Source organism: Balaenoptera musculus, chromosome 1 (assembly GCF_009873245.2).
Source record: "Balaenoptera musculus isolate JJ_BM4_2016_0621 chromosome 1, mBalMus1.pri.v3, whole genome shotgun sequence".
Taxonomy (NCBI): Eukaryota; Metazoa; Chordata; class Mammalia; order Artiodactyla; family Balaenopteridae; genus Balaenoptera; species Balaenoptera musculus.
In genome coordinates, this window is record NC_045785.1 from 127,920,309 (window position 1) to 127,944,057 (window position 23,749).

General features: G+C 37.1%; 1 protein-coding gene across 6 annotated transcripts in view; it reads left to right on the plus strand.

Moving 5' to 3' along the window:
- The window catches only part of DNM3 (dynamin 3), a 571,218-nt gene that overhangs the window by 396,589 nt on the left and 150,880 nt on the right, over positions 1 to 23,749 (plus strand). For all 6 annotated transcript variants that reach the window (XM_036859907.1, XM_036859878.1, XM_036859887.1 and 3 more), the window contains one exon: positions 18,408 to 18,517. In XM_036859907.1, coding sequence (XP_036715802.1) covers positions 18,408 to 18,517 — 110 coding nt within the window. The remainder of the gene's footprint in view (positions 1 to 18,407; positions 18,518 to 23,749) is intronic.

The following is a 23,749-nucleotide window of genomic DNA, read 5'->3' on the forward strand; positions in this document are numbered from 1 at the left end:
CAGGTAGGTCTGGTTCAGTCTCTATGGGGTCACTGCTCCTTCCCCTGGGTCCTGATGCACATACTACTTTGTGTGTGCCCCCCAAGAGTGGAGTCTCTGTTTCCCCCAGTCCTAAGTCCTGCAATCAAATCCCGCTAGCCTTCAAAGTCTGATTCTCTAGGAATCCCTCCTCCCGTTGCCAGACCCCCAGGTTCGGATACCTAACGTGGGGCTCAGAACCTTCACTCCAGTGGGTGGACTTCTGTGGTGTAAGTGTTCTCCAGTTTGTGAGTCACCCACCCAGCAGTTATGGGATCTGATTTTATTGTGATTGCGCCCCTCCTACCATCTCACTGTGGCTTCTCCTTTGTCTTTGGTTGTGGGATGTCTTTTTTGGTGAGTTCCAGTGTCTTCCTGTCGATGATTGTTCAACAGTTAGTTGTAATTCCGGTGTTCTCGCAAGAGGGAGTCCCCCCTTTATTTTTCATAATACTCCATCACTAAGTTTTTTTTCAGCCTGTCCTTCTTTTTCTAATCATTCCTTCCAAAGTCATGGATTTTAATTCACATTAAAAGATGCTTATAGTTCCTAAAATTTTAAATATAAGTAAATAAATATAAAATATAATTTCTTGTAAGGAGAACTTATCATTGAGGCCTACTGTAATACCAATGTATAACGTTGTAGTAAGGAACAGAGAGGTTGCAAAAATGGTTTATAAACTCTTACACACTAAAAAAAAGATTGTAATGTTTTATTAATTAAGAAGTTGATATTATTAGCACTACTGAAAATGAAGCTAATGTATCAGTTAAATTCAATAATTATGGAACATGTGTCTTCTACAAAGCTGGGTGCTGTAAATACTGAGAAAAATTAGAGTTACTTAAATAAGTCACTGCCAAGGAGGGTAGGCAGACAGATAAGTAAATAAATATGATAGTGAAAGAAGTACAACAACAAAGACATGTAGAAGATAAAGTGGAGGCAGCCAGGAGGATGTGATTGACTGCAATGGAGAGGGCGTGTCCATCACCCAACTGCTTAAACTAAAAACCGAGGTGCTTTCCTTCATTCCTATCTTTACCTCATTCCTCTTTCTATCTGATTCAGGTTCAAGATTTGCTGACTCTACTCCAGGGACTGTCAAACCTTGTCTGTAAGAGGCAGATAGCATGTATTTTAGGCTTCGTAGGCCACATGTGTTTTCTGTCACGTATTTTTCCTCTCTTTCTTTTTTTCATAACTATTTAATGTAGTAAAAATCATTCTTAGCTATTAGGGCCATATGAACATAAGCTAAGGCCAGATTTAGCCCTCTGGGCTGTAGTTTACCAAGAACTGCTCTCCTCTAAAACCTTTTCCCAAACCCAGTCAGTTCTCTCTTCCACTGCTATCCTAGCTGTAAAGACCACTGTCTCTTTCCTGCACTACTGCATTAGTCTCCTATTTGGTTTCCTGCTCCTACTCTTGACCCTCCCTAATTCACACTCCACAAAGTGACCAAATGATCTTTTAAATCATACGTATCACTTCCCATGTCAAGGAAGGCTTCCCTGATGAACCTATAAAAAAATAATGTCTTGCAACATTTCTGTTATACTTAAAGAACTGAGGTGGCTTTTTTTCTTTTTTGGGGGGAGGGGGCGTGGATCCTGGTATTTTTAGAAAAGCAATATAGTTTTCATCACTCTAATTTTATTTTAAATATGTTAACACAGTTAAAATAAGAAGGGATCTGAGATTTATCTTTTTATATATTGAAATATAATTATTCTGAATAATAAAAGAGTAATTAATTAAATTTAATTATAAGTAACCATTAAATCTAATTGTAAATAACTCAATAAGTATTTAAGTTTAGCAAGAGTAAGAAAAGGAGGAGGAGTGGGAGGAGGGGGGTAGGGAGCATGGGACAGGAAAGAGGATGACACACTGTCATCTAAAGTTGGATAAAACTCAGTATTTGTGTTTATGTTGTTTATCTCTCTTTGGGTTGCTCTGGGTCTTTATTTGTCTGGTCCTGTCTGTGTAAAACTTTTTCTATGTTATTAATGAGGTCTAGGTGTGAAAATCTCCATAACCCCCACTTACTTCTATTACTTTCTACCAGCTTTTTGATGATGTCTTTTCTTATCCTTAGCACCAGCTTTTTCTGCTGTGTTCTCCCTTCCTCTTCCTTTGATTCACCCATTCTTCTTTTGTTAAGGGCCCAACCTTATTTTGTCTTTCCCAGGTATCCCTAATTCTTCCACAGCTCTATTTTTGAACCATACAACTCAGCATTTTACCAACCGGGCTTCTTAAAGGAAGCAGATAATTTGCAGCAAAAATTAAACATAGGTTCAATTACACATGTCAGTATGAATTAGACACATATTATTGAGATATTTTCAAGAGTTACTCTTTTAAATAGTACCTTCTTTTTCTCAAAAGATGAAAATGCTTTTTTCATCTATTGCCTCTTTGTTCCCATAACGTTAAGTTTATTTGTTTTCATTTTTCAATTTAAGGATTGATTTTGTGTATTATTATCCCTGCTTTACATATAGTGAAAGTGAAGTACAGAGCAGGAAAACAGTCCCCCCAAGGACCCTCAATGTATGCTCCAGCCAAGGCTGGGCCTCCCAGGTTCTGAGGGCCAGAGTGTTTTTTCTCCTGGTCCTGCTGAGGGCAATTAGAAATTAAAGCAATTCCTAAGCTATGCTCCAAGTTATTTATAAGTCAGGGTCATTTGTTTGTACCTGTTTTGACCATGTCAACCCTTTTAAGAGAATTCCAAATACCCTTTCCCTAAATCAGTGTTTCTCAAACTTGGGTAATGTCCAAACACCCTTTAAAGAAAAAGAATCCTCATCAGTTATAAACATATGCAAACTATTTTTATTTGTAATATTATTTATGTATGAACACAAAATTATTTTATTTTAAATATCTACAAATATATAAGTACCTTATGCTTATCATTCTACTTTAAAAAAGTGAAGAAAGTCAAATTCAAACAGAACTATACCAAAAAACTTCGATTGATCAACAACATTAATGGGAGAGATGGGGGTCAGGAGACTCTAATTGCAGAAACACTACTCTAAGCATACTGCTTTAAGATATGGAGAAGCAGTCAGGGTTTTCTGGTCCAGCCTTGGACTAGACAGCTACATACTGGGATGATTTAAGGGCAACCCAAGGATCTCAGGCCTACCACGTGGCTAAAGCACTTGAATGACTCAGTCCTTTCAGGTGAAAGGATTGAAGTACCCAATTTAAATGCAAAAATATTACCTGGGAGGGACTTCCCTGGCAGTCCAGTTGTTCAGACTTTGCCTTCCAATGCAGGGGGTGCGGGTTCGATCCCTGGACGGGGAGCTAAGGTCCCACATGCCTCGTGGCCAAAAAAAAACGCAAAACATAAAACGGAAGCAATATTGTAACAAATTCAATAAAGACTTTAAAAATGGTCCACATCAAAAAAATCCTTGGGCTTCCCTGGTGGCGCAGTGGTTGAGAATCTGCCTGCCAATGCAGGGGACATGGGTTCGAGCCCTGGTCTGGGAAGATCCCACATACCACAGAGCAACTAGGCCCGTGAGCCACAATTACTGAGCCTGCGCGTCTGGAGCCTGTGCTCCGCAACAAGAGAGGCCACAATAGTGAGAGGCCCGCGCACCGAGATGAAGAGTGGCCCCCGCTTGCCACAACTAGAGAAAGCCCTCGCGCAGAAACGAAGACCCAACACAGCCATAAATAAATAAATAAATAAATAAAATAAATTTAAAAAAAATCCTTAAAAAACGTTTCTAAAAAAAATATTTCCTGGGAAGAATAATTAATAACAATTGATTTCCTAGCGACATTAATTTATTATAAATGTAATTATGCATGAAACAAAGCCTAGCAGAAGGAGGCATAGTAGAGGTGAGTTTGATATCATCATAAATCAGCGTGTATTAAGTATCTACTAGTATCAGCGATCTACGGAGATAAACAGATTCCCTACTCTTGGCTTTTAAAATCTAGTTGGTAATATACAGGACAAATGTAGTGAGAGGGGGAGCTTTCTTGGGACATAGCAGGGGGAGAAATTTACAAACTAAGCAGCAGCAAAGCAGCCAGCCCAGGCCATCTTGGTGTGGAATCCACAGAGAAGAGAAACTGCCTAAATGGAAGATGTTTGGAGAAAGAAAACAAGCCTTTCCTACTTTTTAGTTTCCTAGTCAGTCTTGAGATTCCTGCTTATTTTTTTTTAAGTATCATAATATATCTGTAATAAAAAGTAGATGATTCTTCAATATTGAATTTCATTTTCGTATTTCCTTCAGAACTTGTACTCCCTCTAAGCAATTTCCTTGACCTATTTGGTACAATCCATCGTGGGAGTGAAGGAGAGGAATTAGTATCACCCCTTAGCCTGTAGTCACACTTCCTCTCTCTGGATATGGACATAGTCCGACAGTTTTGGGTTTCTTACAAACCTTCCTTGAATAAGAACGCAGAGTTGAAAGTTGTTGATATTGTTTCACTGCTTGTCACCCTCCTGGCTTGATATTGTTCATGTGATAAATACAGTGTTTAATGTGTGTTTATCTGCTGGGCATGTAATTATCTCATTTCCCTCATAGTTCTATAAGTTACAAGTGTAAAAGCTTACTATTGTAAGTATGTTGAAGAAACACCCACCTTACTGTTTTTATTGGTGGGAAGATGATGGCTAATAAAGTGTCCCCCAAGGAAAGGTAAACAGACATTAGGAATCCCTAAATGCACAGACCTCTGCATGATCTCATTTAATCATCACACCCCCTATGAAGCAAGAATTATCACCTCTATATAGAGATAAAATAAGGCTTAGAGAAATCAAGTAATTTGCCTGGGTTCACATGGCTAGTGACAGAGCTCATATGTGAACCCTTATGTCTTAATTCCAAACCATGTGCGTCCTTGTCCTTGACTCACTGGTCGTTGTTTCTCAGAGACTGGGGATAGGGCCACCTGTGCATGCAGTGAAAGCAGAGAGCACTTCTAGCTTAGGTAGCTTTTGGTTTCTTTTGGTTCCTTCTACATGTCACTTCACTCTCCCTTTCTCTGTCTTCCCTCCACCTGCTCCTTTCTCTTTCTCTGTGCTACTTTTGTTCTTCATCACCCTTCCCCAAGAAAGCAGTGGGCAAGCTAGGATTAGGATTGATGGAGAAGAACTATTGCACTTCTTTTTCCCTTGTCCAAAGCTTGTTTCTGGGTGGACATGTGTTTGAGCCAATAGCAGTACACAGACCACCAGCTGTGCTCAGAGCAATCCAGCCAAATGTCATTTTAAGTCCAGGGCTGCATCTCAGAAGGCACATGGAAGGGGCCCCTTTTTCCCTGTTCCCATCTTGAGCCCACACTCCCTGGAACACAGGGAGAAGGGCTCTCAGTAAAGTACAGAGGGCATGACACTCAGGTCTCCTTTTCAAACAGTTGTTTCCCTCTCAGAAGGAACCTTATTGAATTATGTTAATATCAGCAGAGGAGTGGGAGGGGTAGCTTAATGGTCAATTCAAAGGACTTCAGAAAAGCTCACTAGTTTGGTTGAATGCTCAATCCTGTTGCTTTTTTCCTTAGTGCTGCCTCTTTTTGAATGTTTCTTTGCTGAAATGATAGGGGAGAGAGGGAAAAATTGAGCCTTGATTTTTGTCTGAAGCTTGGTGACAAATGATGGGAGTAAAATTTAAACCGTTCATCTACTGAGTTCTGGGAATTGTCAGAGGATTTTATTTGTACATGCCTTCCTGACCCCCACTTTTCTAAGATAAGTAAAAATTATGCTGAATTTGTAAACAAGTTACTTTTATTGAGTTGAACTTTTACAAATGTATGGTGCATTTAGCCAAAATAACACTTTTATTTAATACAATTATACTCAAAGGACTATGCATGTAGAATTTTGTATGATTAATATGCACTTGAAAGCGTTACAAAGTAAGCATAATTTCAGAGTTTGTGGGATCTCTTAAATTCACTTTGTAATTTAATGTGCAGCCACAGAAGTCAAAATTGAGGGATATTACCACCAGGAATTCGTATTATATCACATACCTTTTCATGTAAACTAGTCACCATTCCAAACTTGAAACTTTCTCTGTTAAAAAAATATAAATTGTGTTGCCTTGGAACACAGAAAGAAGTGAAGAAATGAGACCATTAAACATTTGAAATATGCTAATTTTAAAGTGCTTGCAGTATGTTTTGCCATGCTAAGTAAAGTCCCTATACTTAGCTTACTAGTAGAGAAAATTTAACCCATGAAGTTCACTGTGATTATAGAGGTAGTTGGTAATAGTTTATGAACATACATGCCACCAGGAATTTTTCTTTCTGTTTTATTCACATCATTTGCCTTATTTTGTTTCTTATAAATCTGCTCAAATGCTGCCACCTACTCCTTGAATTTTCAATTTAAAATTTCTCCTACAGGTTATTTCTCATATGTATATAATTTTTCCTAGCTAAAGACTCTTTCCTTGAGTGAAAAGCCCTGGAAATTCATAACTGCATAGCTTTCTCACTCTCTCTCACTCACACACACACACACACACACTCACACTCATGCTCACATTCACATACTTGTTAATAATCAGTTCATGTAGTTTTTTTTAAACGACTATTAAAATGGGAAATGTTTATTCTGCTTTACTGGCTATTCATTTTTGCTAAGACATAATAGTACATGATGACTAGATATTGCTACTGTATTTTCAGAGTTCTTAATTATCAACAACAGAATCTACTCTAGCTACTTTAAGTAGCAAAACATTAATTAAGGGAGATATACTGTTCAAAGAACCTTTAGGAGGGACAAATTACAGAAATAGGCTGAGTTTCCAGGAATGGTTCTCCAAATTAAATTTCAGAACCTGGGTTGCCAGGGAGCTGTTTCTTCCACCAATCTGGAGGCAACACAATCAGGAAGCCACCCTATATTATATAGCGTCTGGATCCAGAGCCATACCACCTCTGCCATGATCCAGGCCAACAAAACAGGTGCCACATCCTCTGTCTCTTTTCAGTGTGTCTCACTTCTGAACCAGAGTCTGACATAAGCACATCAGATTGGCTGAAACTATGTCTCATCTGGAGCCCTCACTGTAAGAGCAAGATTGGGAAGGGAAGGGGAGTTTTGAATTGAACTCAAACGTTACAGGGAGGTTGGAATGGGTGTTGAGATAGTCCATCCTCAGAATCCACTTCAGTTAATAGCTGTGATATATATAATCAATGGTGATTCTGTGCCATTCAGCTACTTGGAAATTCTATGTGTGAGTGGGGCTTGCGAAATATAGGATCTCCTTGTAAGGTGATCAGGTAGAAAGCTGGCTTTTTCCTTGAAATGTTAGGATATGGGGCATTTTCTCTGAATCTGTTTAGCCTCCCAGAGAACAACAGTCCAATATCCTGCCTGACAGAGGAATAGAAATCCATCTGGTTGCTGGCATTCTGGGGGAGGGCAGGAAAGGGGGCTGAGGGACAGCATTTCAGTATAGAGGCTTTCACTAAGTTCTCTTGTTTTTAACCCATGTTTGCTGTCCACCCTGCCTGGTATCTCTGGGTCCAAAACTTCTTTTGTATAATCTTTTCTCTAGGGAAAAGCCTCTGGTCTCCTGCTGGGGTTAAGGAATGGGCTGCCATACTTAGAGGGAAGGACCCTATGTCATCAGTTGCTCTGTGTACTTCTGTGTATGGCTCTATCTCATCCTGCCCTTTCACTCCCACAACTGTATCCCTTCATGTGAGGTACCAGGTGCCTCCAAGGGGAAGACAGGACCCAAGTGGGGTGGCTTCTCCTCCATTCTCTCCCCGTGTAGGTGTTAGGAGGTGATAACTCCTATCTGTACGCTAAGTTAATGAATGTTCCTCTGTCTGCTTTCCCTCTTCCAAAGCTTTTGGGAAATCTCTTGTCCACTGTTTTCTCCCCTCCCATTTTCTTTGTCCTTGTGAATCAATATCTTTTTATTCCTTCACTGTTATCATAGTGGGTTTGGAGGAGGGAAAGGCTATATATGCATGCAATCAATCTACCATGCTTAACCATAAGTCCTTTAAATTTATTCTTTAGTGCACTTATTATATCTGTCTTTTACATTGTCAGTGTATGTACAAATATTCATGAATATTGCTTTAAATATAAGGATTAATATAGAGATTAAATATAAACATTTAAGAATAAAATCATTACTATTCTCACTTTCAAATTATAAAAGTACCTTTTTAATCGGGGGTAAGAGGAGTCCACATTTTGAGGGTATCAGATGTACCTGAAATTATAGGGCAATATATATATACTAAATGAAAAAAAAAAAAAGTGGTATTGCCCAAGAATGCCATGAGAAGGGAGGAGGGAGCCCTCCAGTGGGCTCTTATGGCCAGACAGGCTTCCTGGAGGAGGTGGAGATTTAACTGGACTCTGAAGAGAGAGAAGGAGCCAGGAAAAGAGCAGTGTCTCCGGTTGGGTAATGACAAGTGTGACTGTATTTCCCTTACCCAGTAGAGATATGCCAGTGTGTAGCTCCATTTAAGGATCTGAGTGAGTGCAGAGGGGGTAGCCATGAAGCCAATAGCATATAAACCATGGAGTTTTCTTGGGCCTACTAGGACAGCCCATCAAAGGCACACATAGACAGTTTCTTCAGTGCCCAAGAGGAAAATCTAAAGAAGTACTATTTACTAGCAGTGTGCTGGCTCACAGATGCTATTTACTACTCAAAATGTAATTCTGATTAAAGCAGGGTATTAAAGCCCAACTAAAAAGATGGGTAGTTTATGAGTTTCATACTTGTACATCTCTATAGTTATAACTTTTTAATAGCAATAAACACCAGATTTTAGTATTCAACAGCATGTGGAACTAGTAATCTGGTATTCTCAATATTTATATAGGCTCTTTTTTCTTTGATATTTTGATTATTTTATAAGTCAGTCATCATCTCTGAGTCCTTAATCTAGGCAAAGCACCATGCCAGCCTATGAGGGAACTCAGGCATATGTGCATTCAACACTTTGTAGAATGTCAACTATGCAACCAAAAGTAAGAAGGAAGCAGTTGCTTCCCTCAAAGACTTGACGCTTTGATGGGGAAGTCAGGACATAGTTATAGCGTAGCAAGGGAGCAAGATACATCAAATAAAAATAATTTAAAAAGGTAATAATAGTAATGGATTCGCTCTTTCCCTTAGGAGTTTACCTGGTAGTTGGAAAGGCAGAGCATACACACACGTAGATGAAACATTTGGACACTTAGAAAATAAGGCAAAAGTACAAAGTAATGTAGTACAAACCAAGCACACAAGTTCTGTCAAGGGATCAGACTTGGGTGGGAGGAATCCTGGAAATGATAGATGAGGCCTGAGTGCCATGCCTGGCCATAGGAGGAGCTTGTGGTGGTTCAGGAGCACTGCATACTTGGGTGAGTTTTTGGTGGGCACATCAAAGTGCCCAATCAGGCCGGCAGAGCATGGCAGGAGTGGTTTGAACTGGAAGGATTTGCTAGATTGTATCCATGGTTCTGAGAGATGCGTTTGCTCAGTTAGAAGTCACAGGGAGCTAGATGGAGCTGCTTGGTGTAGTGGACTTAAAGGGGTGAGGCAAATCAAGTTCCAGGCAGACTGGAGGTGAGAGCAGAGCCCTGGCACTGTGGGAACATCTGGAGAATAAGACTAGCAGGTGAACCAGACTCTGGAAGAGGGATCCGGAGATCCAGGCCTGTGTACTAGAGTCCTTAGTCATTGCAACTGCATTTCTTAGGGCGAGAGGATGAGTCTTAATGGGCAGGTTTCTCATATCCCCACTCTTGCTTCAATTGAGGACCTACACTTTTTAATCTACTTAATGTAATGGGCTTCGGTGTCAGAATTTTTTTAAAGGATCCCACTGATTTGAAAATATAAGTCTACAAATAGGGTGGGGAAGGAAAAGAAGACAGAAAAATGAGACCTATAATACTTGAAGAAAATGTACATTGAGCTAGATGGAGTAATCTTTTGCAGGAATTTTGAGGGAAGAGAAACAGAGTGGCAAATAGGCAGCAGTATTTCTAGTGGAGGAAATAGTATAGATGAAGACAAGATATGATTGGATGTGTTCTGTGTGGAAAGTGAAAATGCATTGACTTCCGGGAAAGCAGGAGTCCCGTGGTTGGTGCAGTGGGTATGTGGAAGAAGTAGAATTTACTCTGAAGGGCAATACAGTGTCATCTTGGAAAATGAGGTGAGGTGAGGGTGGAAGCATGATGAGTATGTATGCTTTCATAATTCTTGTGTCAGTTATTCAAAGCATGAAAGGCTTATATTAATTTATGAGGGCATCACATTTTTCTTGGCCCTGATCCCCACCCAGAAACCCAGGATAAAGTCTCCAGTTTCCCTGTTTGCAAACATTCTGGTCATAGTGTATCAAGGAAAAAAGAAAACATTGTCAGGGAAAAAATATTGATCAACATCATTGTCTCTTGAGCAGCAAGCAAATTATAATAATTGAGTGTCCCACAGTATCTCATGAGTTTTCAGGATTCTGCAAAAGCATTTATAGCCCCTGGACGAGGGATCTTTTCAGCTTGGACTGATCTGTGGGCTACTGCCCTGTTTTTGGACCAGGTTCTCAGTCGCTTCATCATATTGTCTCCTCCTGTAGCTGGCAATGCAGTACCCCCTCTGTGCCCTACACACATCGTCGGTGCTGTTGTGTCCTACAAATGCCGCATTCATTGCTAGCAGAATGGTGCAGCACTGAGGGAGGACAAATAAATGTCAGGTTCTCAATAGGAGAAGAGACATTTAACAGATTAGGAGTATACAATATGGCAAATGTGATAATAGAGAATGCACATGAAATATTATTGAGCATGAGAAGAGGAGTGGTCAAAACCAGGAATCTTTGCTCTTGTGAAGCACAGCTATTCTCAGCAACATGGTATATTCTGTTAGTCTGTCATGGAGTCTGTTTCTAATCTGATTATTTATTAGCCTGAGGAATTGCCATGATGTTTTAAAATGTTAGAGCAAGGCAGTGAAGAATTATAACAAATCTCACATATTTAAAAAATAAATTTGGAACCATTATTACATATTTCAAAGATATATTTGGTGCCTTTACTGGCTTTTTAAAATAATTTTCTCTTGTCTTTTATAATCTAGTCTCTTTTATGTTCTGTCAATTTTTAAAACTTTATAGCAGTTCTTACCTCTTAATAGTAGCATATCTGCTGCATTTTGTTTTTTGTACTGTTTTGAAGTGTATTGGATTGTCACAGTATATTTATATGTTTAGGCCATGAGATTTTTTTATTAATCAAATCAAGTATGTTGGTCTAGGTTAGTAAAATTTCACTTAATAAACCATATAATACTAAGCAAAACACTTAAATTAATTCAAAATCAATCTTTGAGGAATTTAAAATAAATTTTCATATCACATCTGGTTAGATCATTTTTAACATAATAGTATAGGTAGACATAATAGGAAAAATAGTATAGGTACACCATAAGAGTAAAATTCCATGATGTTGGTATTTTATTTGTAATGTATCGTCAACAATCAAAGGTTTGATAAGCAACATCTGTGTATGCAGCAGTGTAATAACTGTTAAATGTAAACACAAAAGAATTATAACACAGTCCTTGCCCTCAAGGAGCTTCCAATTTGCTTGAAGAGGCAAACTGAACATAAATAAGAAATGGCATTCTATATAGCCTATGACAAAAATTATGGGAAATTTGAGAGCTATACAGAGGTCTATGATTTGCTGTAATCAGAGTAGACTTCATGGAGGAGGTGGCAATTGACATAAATTTCAAGGCCACTAGTATTTGCCTTCTTGCTGAGAAGAGGCATTCCTAGCAAGTAGAAGCAATACAAACAAAGGCAGAGGTAAAAATAAACATGGCAGTCAGCCTAAACTTTATAAAAGTTTAATGATCAAAAGCAATGCCAATCAGTTAAGTATCTTATACAGGTTTTTTTTCCCATAGAATTTTTATTTGATTCTCAAAATATATGTGACTATCAACATTTTTATGCAGTATTTGGCTTTGGTCATCAGACAGTCTAAAGTCAATTCAACAAATATTTATAATATATGCTATGTAAATTTCAATGACCACTATGCTAGGTATTATAATATGTGGAAATGAGGAAGGATTTGTGATCTTATCCTTGAAGATTTTGTTGCCTTATTAGTGAGAATGATGCAGAAATAAAATGATTCAATATAGTCATCAAACCAAGGCCACTCAAATATTCCTCAAGTTGTAAAACTCTCTACCTATGAGTCACCAATTGTTTGAAAGACTTTCCACTCCTTTGCATATGCAGGAGCTATTCCTCCACACACCAAACCCTCTCCTCATACCCACTGTAGCTCCTTCCAGCAACCAAGTTTTATTGATGGTGCTCTGCCAGCTAAAGGTTATCATTGGGCACTTGCTGACCCCACATCTGTCCCTCATTGATCCTTTTGTTTCCTTTCAAGGTCAGTGAACACATACTGTGGGGCTATATCTTAATTCCCGCCTCCCTCCAACTTGATTCCTCTGCTTTTACCACTCATAGTTTAGTCACTTCCACCTCAGACCACACTCTTTCACACATTAATGCCTCCTTATTTTGGCCTATTCTATTTCTCCTCTTTCTTCTAACTCTTACCAAGTTATTGCAAGGAAAAAACACACTCTCTCTCATATTCCCTCTCTCTTTGAACAAAGAACCCCTGTCGTCTTTGATGCCTCCCATACAAATAGTGCTGGTAAAAACCTTATATTGAGAAAAGGAAAGGTACCATGTTTCAAAATGAAGAAAATAATGGTGTTGAATGAGTGACATCAGCTTCTGAAGCTTTTGAAAATACACAGAAATTTCTTTCTGAATCTCCATTAAAAAATCTTTCTCTAGAATTTTGCAAATGCTTCCTCCAAAATGTCTACTAAAGATAAAATGTTTAAAATATTAAATTCTATTTCTTGTTTATTTACAAATATTACAAAAAACATTCTCTACTTTTCTCTTTTCTTTGCAAATGTAACCTACTTGAACAATAAAATTTACTGAACATTCTGAGTTCCAAATGAACAACTTTGACAGAAATTTTTTAATGTAGTGCATTTACAAGATGAGGGTGTCTCATATAAGGTATACAGGCATACCTCATTTTATTGTGCTTCACTTTATTGCTCTTCTCAGATAATGTGTTTTTTTACAAATTGAAGTTTTGTAACAACCCTGCCTTGTCAGATGATGGTTAGTGTTTTTAAGCAACAAAGTACTTTTAAATTAAGGTAAGTTCGTTGTTTTTTTAGACATAATGCTATTCCGCATTTAATAGACTACCGTATAGTGTAAACATAACTTTTATAGCATTGGGAAACCAAAAAAAATCATTTGACTTGCTTTATTGTGATATTTGCTTTATTGCGGTGGTCTGGATCTAAACCTGTAACATCTCCAAGGTATGCCTATAATTTAAAAATTAATAGAATAAACAATACCTATTGTATGAATTGAAAGGAGAGAGATGGGGAAGTGACACAGACAGACAAATAATTAAAAACCTGGGAAAACTTTTTGCACAGAATATAGAAACTTGAGCTGGACTCTAAATAGTGAACTGGTATGACAGGGAGAAGTTGACAGGGTGTCTCAAGCTGGGAAAAGACTGTTGGCAAATGTGTATTTGGTTGAAATGGAGACTTCCTATGGAAGAGTAAAGGAGATATTGACAAATAAGGATCGGACCAATTTGTAGGTGTTTTTCAATTTCACATTAAGGAGTTTCATGGAATTTCTTCCGTAAGTAATGGAGAGCTATGAACGTTTTGAAGGACTGTAATGAATTTGACAGGGTGGTTTAAGAAAATTGCCCTCCCTGGTGATGTTAGAGGAATTAGAAGACTAGAAGACTAGATAGGAAGCCATTTATAACTGCATGCTTGTGAGATGCCAAGGACCTGGATTAATGTAGTGGGAATGTCAAACAATGGGAGCTCTGACAAATGCTTCAAACACAATGCAGCGTAATCTTGATGTAATAAAGGAGGTGAAGGAAGACAATACATCATAAATGGCAGTGAGGTTTCAGACTGGGTGACTGGGAGAATGATAAATACACCTGATGGCAGAAAGGTGTATTTATCAATTTTTAAGAGGAAAATTGAATGGATGAGAGGAAGGAAAGTGATGATAGGTACATGGGCTCATCACTGTCAATAGAAAGTTAATGTGAGTCACGTATGCCATTTAAAATTGTCTAGCAGCCACATTCAAAACAGTAAAAATAAACAGATGAAATTATGTTTAATAATACTTTATTTACCCCAATATATTCAAAGTATTATCATTTCAACATATAATCCATATAAAAGTATCGATGATATAGTTTGCATTCTTTTTTCATACTAAATCTTTGAAATCTGGTTTGTAGTTAACACTTAAAGTACATCCCAATTTGACTAGCTACATTTCAAATACTTGGTACTCCCCTTAGCTAGAGGCTACCATATTGAACACTGCATTATGTTTAGGCAGTTTAATGGAGTTAAAAAGAATATGTAGCAAATGTCTCAGTTAAGCTGGTGCTCAGATTCACTATATTTTGGAAATTATAATTCTATTTTTCCTTTCTCCTTCTCTATTTCTTTGGTTTATTTTAGCTATTTCATATTCAAGATGTTCTTTTAGCAGAATGTCATACTTTCCCAAAAACACCAAGAATTTTAGAAATATCCACGATATGTCATTTCATTGCTCTCTCATTTAATTCTCCATTTGACTTATAACTTTAATTAAGCAAATCAGTCTGAATCTTCTTTTTCCTCTATTTTTGTCAGTCTTAAAACTCTTCTAGTGGGAAGCAGCCGCATAGCACAGGGAGATCAGCTCAGTGCTTTGTGACCACCTAGAGGGGTGAGATAGGGAGGGTGGGAGGGAGACGCAAGAGGGAGGAGATATGGGGATATATGTATATGTATAGCTGATTCACTTTGTTATAAAGCAGAAACTAACACACCATTGTAAAGCAATTATACTCCAATAAAGATGTTAAAAAAAATACAGTAGTGTACAGACATTTTTCCAAATAAGACATACAGATGGCCAACAAGTACATGAAAAGGTGTTCAACATCACTAATTATCAGGGAAATGCAAATCAAAACCACAAGGAGCTATCACCTCACACCTGTTAGAATGGCTATCATCAAGAAGACAAGATAACAAGTGTTGGCAAGAATGTGGAGAAAAGGAACACTTATGTACTATTGATGGGAATATAAATTATGGAAAACGGTATGGAGGTTCCTTAAGAAATTAAAAATAGAACTACCTTGGGGCTTCGCTGGTGGCGCAGTGGTTGAGAATCTGACTGCCAATGCAGGGGACATGGGTTCGAGCCCTGGTCTGGGAAGATCCCACGTGCCGCGGAGCAGCTGGGCCCGTGAGCCACAATTGCTGAGCCTGCGCGTCTGGAGCCTGTGCTCCACAACAAGAGAGGCCGCGATAGTGAGAGGCCCACGCACCGCGATGAAGAGTGGCCCCCACTTGCCACAACTAGAGAAAGCCCTCGCACAGAAACAAAGACCCAACACAGCCATAAATAAATAAATAAACAAATACTTTAAAAAAAAGAAATAGAACTACCTTATGATCCAGCAGTCCCACTTCCGGGTATATATCCAAAGAAATGAAAACAGAATCTTGAAGAGATAGCTGCACTCCCATGTTTATTGCAGCATTATTCACAATAGCCAAGATACGGAAACAACCTAAGTGACAGCTGATGGGTGAATGGATAAAACAGATATGGTATACACAGACAATGGAATATTATTCAACCATGAGAAAGAAGGAAATCCTGCCATTTGCAACAACATGGATGGACTTTAAGGGCATTATGTTAAGTGAAATAAGTCAGAGTAAGAGAAAATAATATAGGATATCACTTATTTGTATAATCTTAAAGAGCGAAACTCAGAAACAGAGAGTAGAATGGTGGTTAACAGGGATGGGGGTGTGGAAAAAATAGGGAGACATTGGTCAGAGGGCACAAACTTCCACTTACAAGACAAATAAGTTCTAGCAATCTAATGTACAGCATGGTGATTATAGTTAATAATACTGTATTCTTAACTTGAAAGATGCTAAGACAGTAAATCTTATATATTCCCACCACAAAAAAAAATGGTAATTATGTGAGATGATGAAGGCATTGGCTAAAGCTATGGTAGTAATCATTTTGCAATATATGTTTATCAAATCAACATGTTGTATACCTTAAAGGTACACAATGTTGTACGTCAATTACATCTCAATAAAACTGGGAAAATAAAATATAAAAATAACTCTTGATTATGAAATAATTTAGCAATATGTCCTCAAAACTCTTAGATAAATGACATTTAGTCCTTTGGAAATGAAACTGCATTTTTAGTATTTCTCTCTCTGCATATGTGTGTATTTCTCCAGTGTTTAATATCTGATGTAAACTTGCTGGAGTTTTGGTCTTCACTATATGCTAAAGAATGCAGTACAAAAGGGAGCCTACTTCTATAGAAAACATGCCAAGGACATTGTATTCCATCTTTACAATGAGATGCAGATTTTCCATTAAAGGCGAATCCATCATTTCAAAAGGTTGAATAGGATGATGCATTAAAAAAATCCAGCTGCTTAAATTTAGGGCATTGAAAAACAACCAGTAAAAAAAAATGTTCCCTGCGTCTCAAACATTTTCATTTGATTATGTATTGGGTAGCTTTTCATTCAGTCTATGATCTTGCCTCTTAGAATGCTATCCTAAAATAGTCTGACAAGTCTTTCAGACAAGTTAGACCCAACTATAATGCTTCATTTATGTAAATTATGTATTTTGCTATTTAGAATATCCTTGTGTTTGCTAATATACTGTTAATTTTTGTACAAGAAACATTGGAATCTTCTTACAGTGCTTTGCTTTTTCATGTTTATTCTTGGGCTCCTCTCACTGCCATTCAGTTTCTTTTATGTTTTTGTTTTGTTTTGTTTTGCTATCTTCTTTGAAGACCTTGTCTGCCAGGACAGCCATTTTGTTCTCCAACCAGCTTCCTTCAACTTCTCGAGTCATCTATTTCTCTCTGCCTCACTATTCTAAAGTGCTCTGCCCAACTTTCCCTGATTAATTTAGGAGTGAGAAGTGGCAAAGCCAGTGATAGTTCTTGCAATAACACTCTCTGATGTCTGCAGAGAGTGTGGTCCCCACAAGCAGGCTAGAGGCATGGAAGAGTTCTGCCCCACACAGCTGAGCCTAGACCAATTCTCAAGTGAGAGCTGGAGGAGCTTCAGGAACAAAAAGGCTTATGTCAAACATATCTGTATGTTACATGTATTTCCCACAGACATTAATAGTTGTTTATTAAAAGTCATGGCTAGATCTCCATGCTCTCCTCCTCTGGGGTCTAGGCCTGGTTTTTCTCAGGACTGTCACCCGAGATATACAGAGGACTACTGTTTAACAAGGACTGTGCTAAAGTGCCCCAGGTAATAGATATCGACTAGGTTTCTTAAACTGAGTATTTGGCTCTCTTCTGTTATACTGGTTGTTAGGCATTTATGCATATGATAATATTGTCCCTGGGCCAATCCTTAAAAGTAAATGTTTCTAATAATTCTTTGGCATCCAGTATGTTTTGTTTTACCAAGATTAGTTTGGTCCCATTTGCAGACCTCCCCTCTCAAATGTGCATTTTCTTCCTAAAGTGTTGTTAATTTTAAGAGAATTTGTTCTAGTTAATATTAGTTCACTTCTAATGGGTTCTTTTTTTCTCAAAGAGTTTGACAATTTAATGGAATCATTTCTTTCTGGACTCACATTTTATTCTAGACTCAAAGGAAGGAAGTATTTTCTGTGCTTTATCATAGTTTATAGGGGGTATTTCATACTAGGGTCCTTGTGCTTCCAGTCTCTTGCCAGCTCTGGCTATCAAAACTGCTTAGGCTGCAAATAAAATATGAAATGAAATCCATCTGGCATTTCTCATTGAATTAGGACCAGAACATTTTTGTTAAATATTAACAGATGGCTAAATTTTTAATATCAAACTAACATTTTAAAACATCTAAGGGGACCCACATGAGGAAGAAAGGATAGAGGACCATGTGTTTTCTCCATCCCTGAGCCCTTCCTTCCTCTGCACTTTCCCTCCCCTCATTCTTCTGACCCACGTGTTGAGAACCATTGGAGTTTCCTATCTCAGATAATTTTTGTTCCTTGGTAGCTGGTATCAAAGTAGTGTGTGATGGTATCAAAATATTCTAATTAAATGTTGACCAACTCAGGTGATGTGTTGCTATGGGCATGCTTCAAGATCTTTTATTAAAGCCAATTCTCTCTCTCTTTCTCTCTTTCTCTCTCTCTCTCTCTCTCTCTCTCTCTCTAGGAAAAAGAAAAGAAGTATATGCTTCCCTTGGACAACCTGAAAGTTCGGGATGTGGAAAAAAGCTTTATGTCTAGCAAGCACATCTTTGCACTCTTTAATACAGAACAAAGGTAAGAAAATGAAGCAACTTTTGTCTTCACATTTTCTTTCCTTGAATTTCTACATGATCCAGAGACCATATTTACAAGATTTCTTTTGCTCCCACCTTGAAATTTGTCAACTCTTCAGTTTTCCTTTCATTTATTTTGTATTTTTAGCTTTTACCATAGGTTGTGGATTCAGAAGATTTAAACTTAGAATAAGGAGGATCTTAAAGTATTAATTAATTTATTTCCTGCTTTTCCAACAGGCACCCATGTCATGCTGCTTCCATTCTTAAATTACATTTTGTTACTTTAAAGTCTTCCTTGTCCTGAATGTATTGTTTACATACTTATAAATAAATTGCTCAGCTATAATTTTTAATAGTCTCTGTCTAGCATGGATGAATATCACTTAAGACCTTCTCCTATGTATTATGACTCAATTCTTACATTGGTGAATAGAATTATTCAGTTAATGTGACTATAAATATATTGTTCTTTACAGTTGTTCAAAGCACTCTTTACTTTCATTGCCTGGTTTTTGTAACAATTGTCTGTGAGCTAAAAGATAGAGTACTGTGGTTACCATTTCCTAAATTAGAAATGTAGCTCGGAGACTTTCTTAAGATCACAAAATTAGCCCTGAATTTTGGGCTGATTTTCATGGAGTGCCATGGTTGTTCACTGAAAGTAAGCAGTAAAGTTAAGTAAACAAATGGGGAGGCGACAGAGAATTGGATAGAGAGATTTAAAAAGGCTCCAACTAGGCAAAAATAATAAAGGAGATCTTTTCCAAATGGAATTGTTATAGGAACAAGCTAATTAATTTCTATGAGTCAGTTATTAAGAGACTGAGTCAGTAGGTGGCAGGATCTAATTTTAACCCATCTCTCAAAGCCTTTTATCTTTATTTAGCAATGAGTGAAGTTCCTTGATTAGGTTCAATGACTGGTCCAGGGTCAATCACACAGTAAATCAAAATAGCAAAAAAAAAAAAAAAAGCCCTTCTTCCTACATTCCCAGTCAGTTGCTCAGAGTGACTCATTATACAAAAATACTTAGAAAAACCACAAGAGCAAGCATTTAAAGAATCAAGGGAAAAGAAAATTAAATACAACTCCCTACCAGATACTGTGATGGGATTTTATTAAAGACCTAGTATTGTTTTTGAGAGCAGCTTGTAAAAAGACACTGAAAATGATAAAGAATAAAAAGGTTTCCTGGAGAGAGCAGTAGTGTGTCTTCCACTAGGGCAAAACTCAATACTGTTTACATACCTTCCTCAGAGCAGCAGGGAGTTGGGAGATCCTAAAGGAATCTTCAGGGGTATGCTCAGCCTTCTTGTCTGGATGCAGAGTTGGAAGTATGATTACCACACAGGAGGTCAAACTAAATTTGAATCCTTGATCAACCTAGAAAGTTCAGGTTATAAAAGGGCTGAGTACAAAGTAAAAAAATCAGACAACGGTAAAGCATCTATTTAGACAAATACAACTATGGATTTTAAAGACAGCAAAAAACACAAATATAAGAAAACTCTGGGCTTCTAAAAGTCTAGGTATCCTGGAATTCTAGACTTGTCAGAAGGTATTGAACTCTTCAACCACTTCTCAAGACCTCTGTGTGTGCAAGAATGTCCCATCTACAGGCACATTTGCCATTTGTCTTTTCCTCTGAAATCTTGATTATTTTCAATTATTTTTGTACTGGCTAGGCCCTCCAGTACAATGTTAAGTACAATTGGGCATCTTTGTTTTGTTTCTGATTTTAAGGAAAATTATTTCACAACTTTATGGTTAAGCCCTTTCTTATAGGTACCTGATATCAGGTAAAGATGATCCCCTGGGTTCCTAGTTGCTAAGGTTTCTGTTTTAATCATGGATGGGTGTTTAACTCTTTTAAGTGCTTTTTTTGCCTCTTTGATTTTCTTCTTTAATCCATTCATGTGGTGAAATACATTAATAGACCTTCTTATTGTAAACCATCCTTGATCTCCTGGGATTAAACCTAAATTAAATTATGATGTATTATTATCTATTATGTGTTCCTGGCTTAAGTTTGCCAGCATTTAGACTTTTGCATCTATGTTCAAAAATGAAACTGGCCCATAAATGTTCTTTTCTGTACTTTCCCTGCCTGGTTTTCATATCAAGGGTTCTGTTAGCTTCATAATTGAAGTGGAAATAAGTTCTTATTTTTCTTTGGAACACTTTGTGTAAGGTAGGGATTAACTGTTAACTGATTGGTAGATCCCACCTGTAAAATCATCCAACCCTGTGGACAGTTTTGATAAGTAGACTTTTGACTAGTGATTTAATAATTATAGATTTGTTCAGGTTTTCTGTTTTTTTTCCATGAGTCAGTTTAGACAAATTATATAATTTTTTAGGAAATTGTCCATTCTGTTCATTTTAACATATATTAGCATCAAGTATTTCTTAATGTTCTATTTTTACAAATCTCTGCTGTATCTGAAATATGACCCCTTTTTATTTCTGATATTAAGCCTTACTTTTTTTTAACTTGATCACTCTTTCCAGAGTTGTATCTATTTCCAGAGAACCAGATTTTGATTTTGATCCTCAATTGTATATATTTTGTCTATTTCAAGAATTTCTGCTCCCTTCTTCATTTCCTAACTTGTATTTTGTGTTTACTTTGTAGCTCTTTTTTTCTAACTTCTTAATTTAGATGTGTAGCTCATCAATTTTTATCCTGTTTTTTCCTATATATGCATATAAATGTATAGATTTCCCTCTACATATTTTTTTGCTGCTCATCACAAACTTTGTAATGTAATACTTTTGTTATCATTAAGTTCTGTTTGCTCCGATCTTCTGTTTCCATAATCTTCATTATGATTTTTTCTTTGAGTTGTTTAGGACTGTGTTTTATATTTTATAGTGCATGGAATTTTATTGTTTTGTTGTTGATTTCTAACTTAATTGTATTGTAGTCAGAGAATATGGTCTGAGGGCTGTCTTTTCGTCTTGTTTAAGGTTTCCTTTGTTATGCAAAAGCTTTTAAGTTTCATTAGGTCCCATTTGTTTATTTTTGTTTTTATTTTCATTTCTCTAGGAGGTGGGTAATAAAAGACCTTGCTGTGGTTTATTGTCAAAGAGTGTTTTTCCTTTGTTTTCTTCTAAGAGTTTTATAGTGTCCAATCTTACATTCAGGTCTTTAATCCATTTTGAGTTTGTGTTTGTGTATAGTGTTAGGAAGTGTTCTAATTTCATTCTTTTGCACATAGCTGTCCAGTTTTACCAGCACCACTTATTGAAGAGGGTGTCTTTGCTCCATTGTATGTACTTGCCTTCTTTGTCATAAATTAGGTGACCATACGTCTGTGGGTTTATCTCTGGGCTTTCTATCCTGTTCCATTGATCTATATTTCTGTTTTTGTGCCAGTACCATACTGTCTTGATTACTGTAGTTTTGTAGTATAGTCTGAAGTCAGGGAGCCTGATTCCTCCAGCTCCGTTTTTCTTTCGCAAGATTGCTTTGGCTATTCGGGGTCTTTTGTGTTTCCATACAAATTGTGACTTTTTTTGTTCTAGTTCTGTGAAAAATGCCATTGGTAGTTTGAAAGGGATTGTACTGAATCTGTAGATTGCTTTGGGTAATATAGTCATTTTCACAATCTTGAATCTTCTAATCCAAGAACATGGTATATCTCTCCATCTGTTTGTATAATCTTTAATTTCTTTCATCAGTGTCTTATAGTTTTCTGCATACAGGTCTTTTGTCTCCTTAGGTAGGTTTATTCCTAGGTATTTTATTCCTTTTGTTGCAATGGTAAATGGGATTGTTTCATTAATTTCTCTTTCTGATATTTCATTGTTATTTTATAGGAATGCAAGAGATTTCTGTGAATTAATTTTGTATCCTTACCAAATTCATTGATTAGTTCTAGGAGTTTTCTGGTGGCATCTTAGGATTTTCTATGTATAGTATCATGTCATCTGCAAACAGCAACAGTTTTACGTCTTCTTTTCCAATTTGTATTCCTTTTGTTTCTTTTTCTTCTCTGATTGCCATGGCTAGGACTTCCAAAACTATGTTGAATAAGAGTGGCGAGAGTGGACATCCTTGTTTTTGTTCCTGATCTTGTGGAAATGCTTTCAGTTTTTCACCACTGTGAATGATGTTTGCTGTGGGTTTGTTATATATGGCCTTTATTATGTTGAGGTAGGTTCCCTCTATGTCCATTTTCTGGCAAGTTCCCTCTGCCCATAAATGGGTGTTGAATTTTGTCAGAAGCTTTTTCTGCATCTATTGACGTGATCATACAGTTTTTATTCCTTAATTTGTTAATATGTTGTATCACATTGATTGATTTGCATATATTGAAGAATCCTTGCATTCCTGGGATAAATCCCACTTGATCATGGTGTATGATCCTTTTAATATATTTTTGGATTCTGTTTGCTAGTATTTTGGTGAGGATTTTTGCATCTATGTTCATCAGTGATACTGGTGTGTAATTTTCTTTTTTTGTGATATCTTTGTCTGGTTTTGGTACCATGGTGATGGTGGCCTCAAGGAACGAATTTAGGAGTGTTTCTCCCTCTGCAATTTTTTGGAAGAGTTTGAGAAGGATATGTGTTAGCCATTCTCTAAATGTTTGATATAATTCACCTGTGAAGCCATCTGGTCCTGGACTTTTGTTTGTTGGAATACTTTTAATTACAGTTTCAATATCATTACTTGTGTAGGTCTGTTTATATTTTCTACTTCTTCCTGGTTCAGTCTTGGAAAATTGTACCATTCCAAGAATTTGTCCATTTCATTATGGTTGTCCATTTTATTGACATATAGTTGTTTGTAGTAGTCTCTTATAATCCTTTGTATTTCTGGGGTGTCAGTTGTGATTTCTCCTTTTTCATTTCTAATTTTATTGATTTGCGTCCTCTCCCTTTTTTTCTTGATGAGTCTGGCTAAAGGTTTATCAGTTTTGTTTATCTTCTCAAAGAACCAACTTTTTGAGCAACTGCATTGCTGTGCGCAGTTTTATTGATCTTTACTATTGTTTTCTTCATTTCTATTTCATTTATTTCTGCTCTGATCTTTATGATTTCTTTCCTTCTACTGACTTTGGGTTTTGTTTGTTCTTCTTTCTCTAGTTGCTTTAGGTTTAAGCTTACATTGTTTATTTGAGATTTTTCTTGTTTCTTGAGGTGAGATTGAATTGCTATAAACTTCCCTCTTAGAACTGCTTTTGCTGTGTCCCATAGGTTTTGGGTCATCGTTTTTTCATTG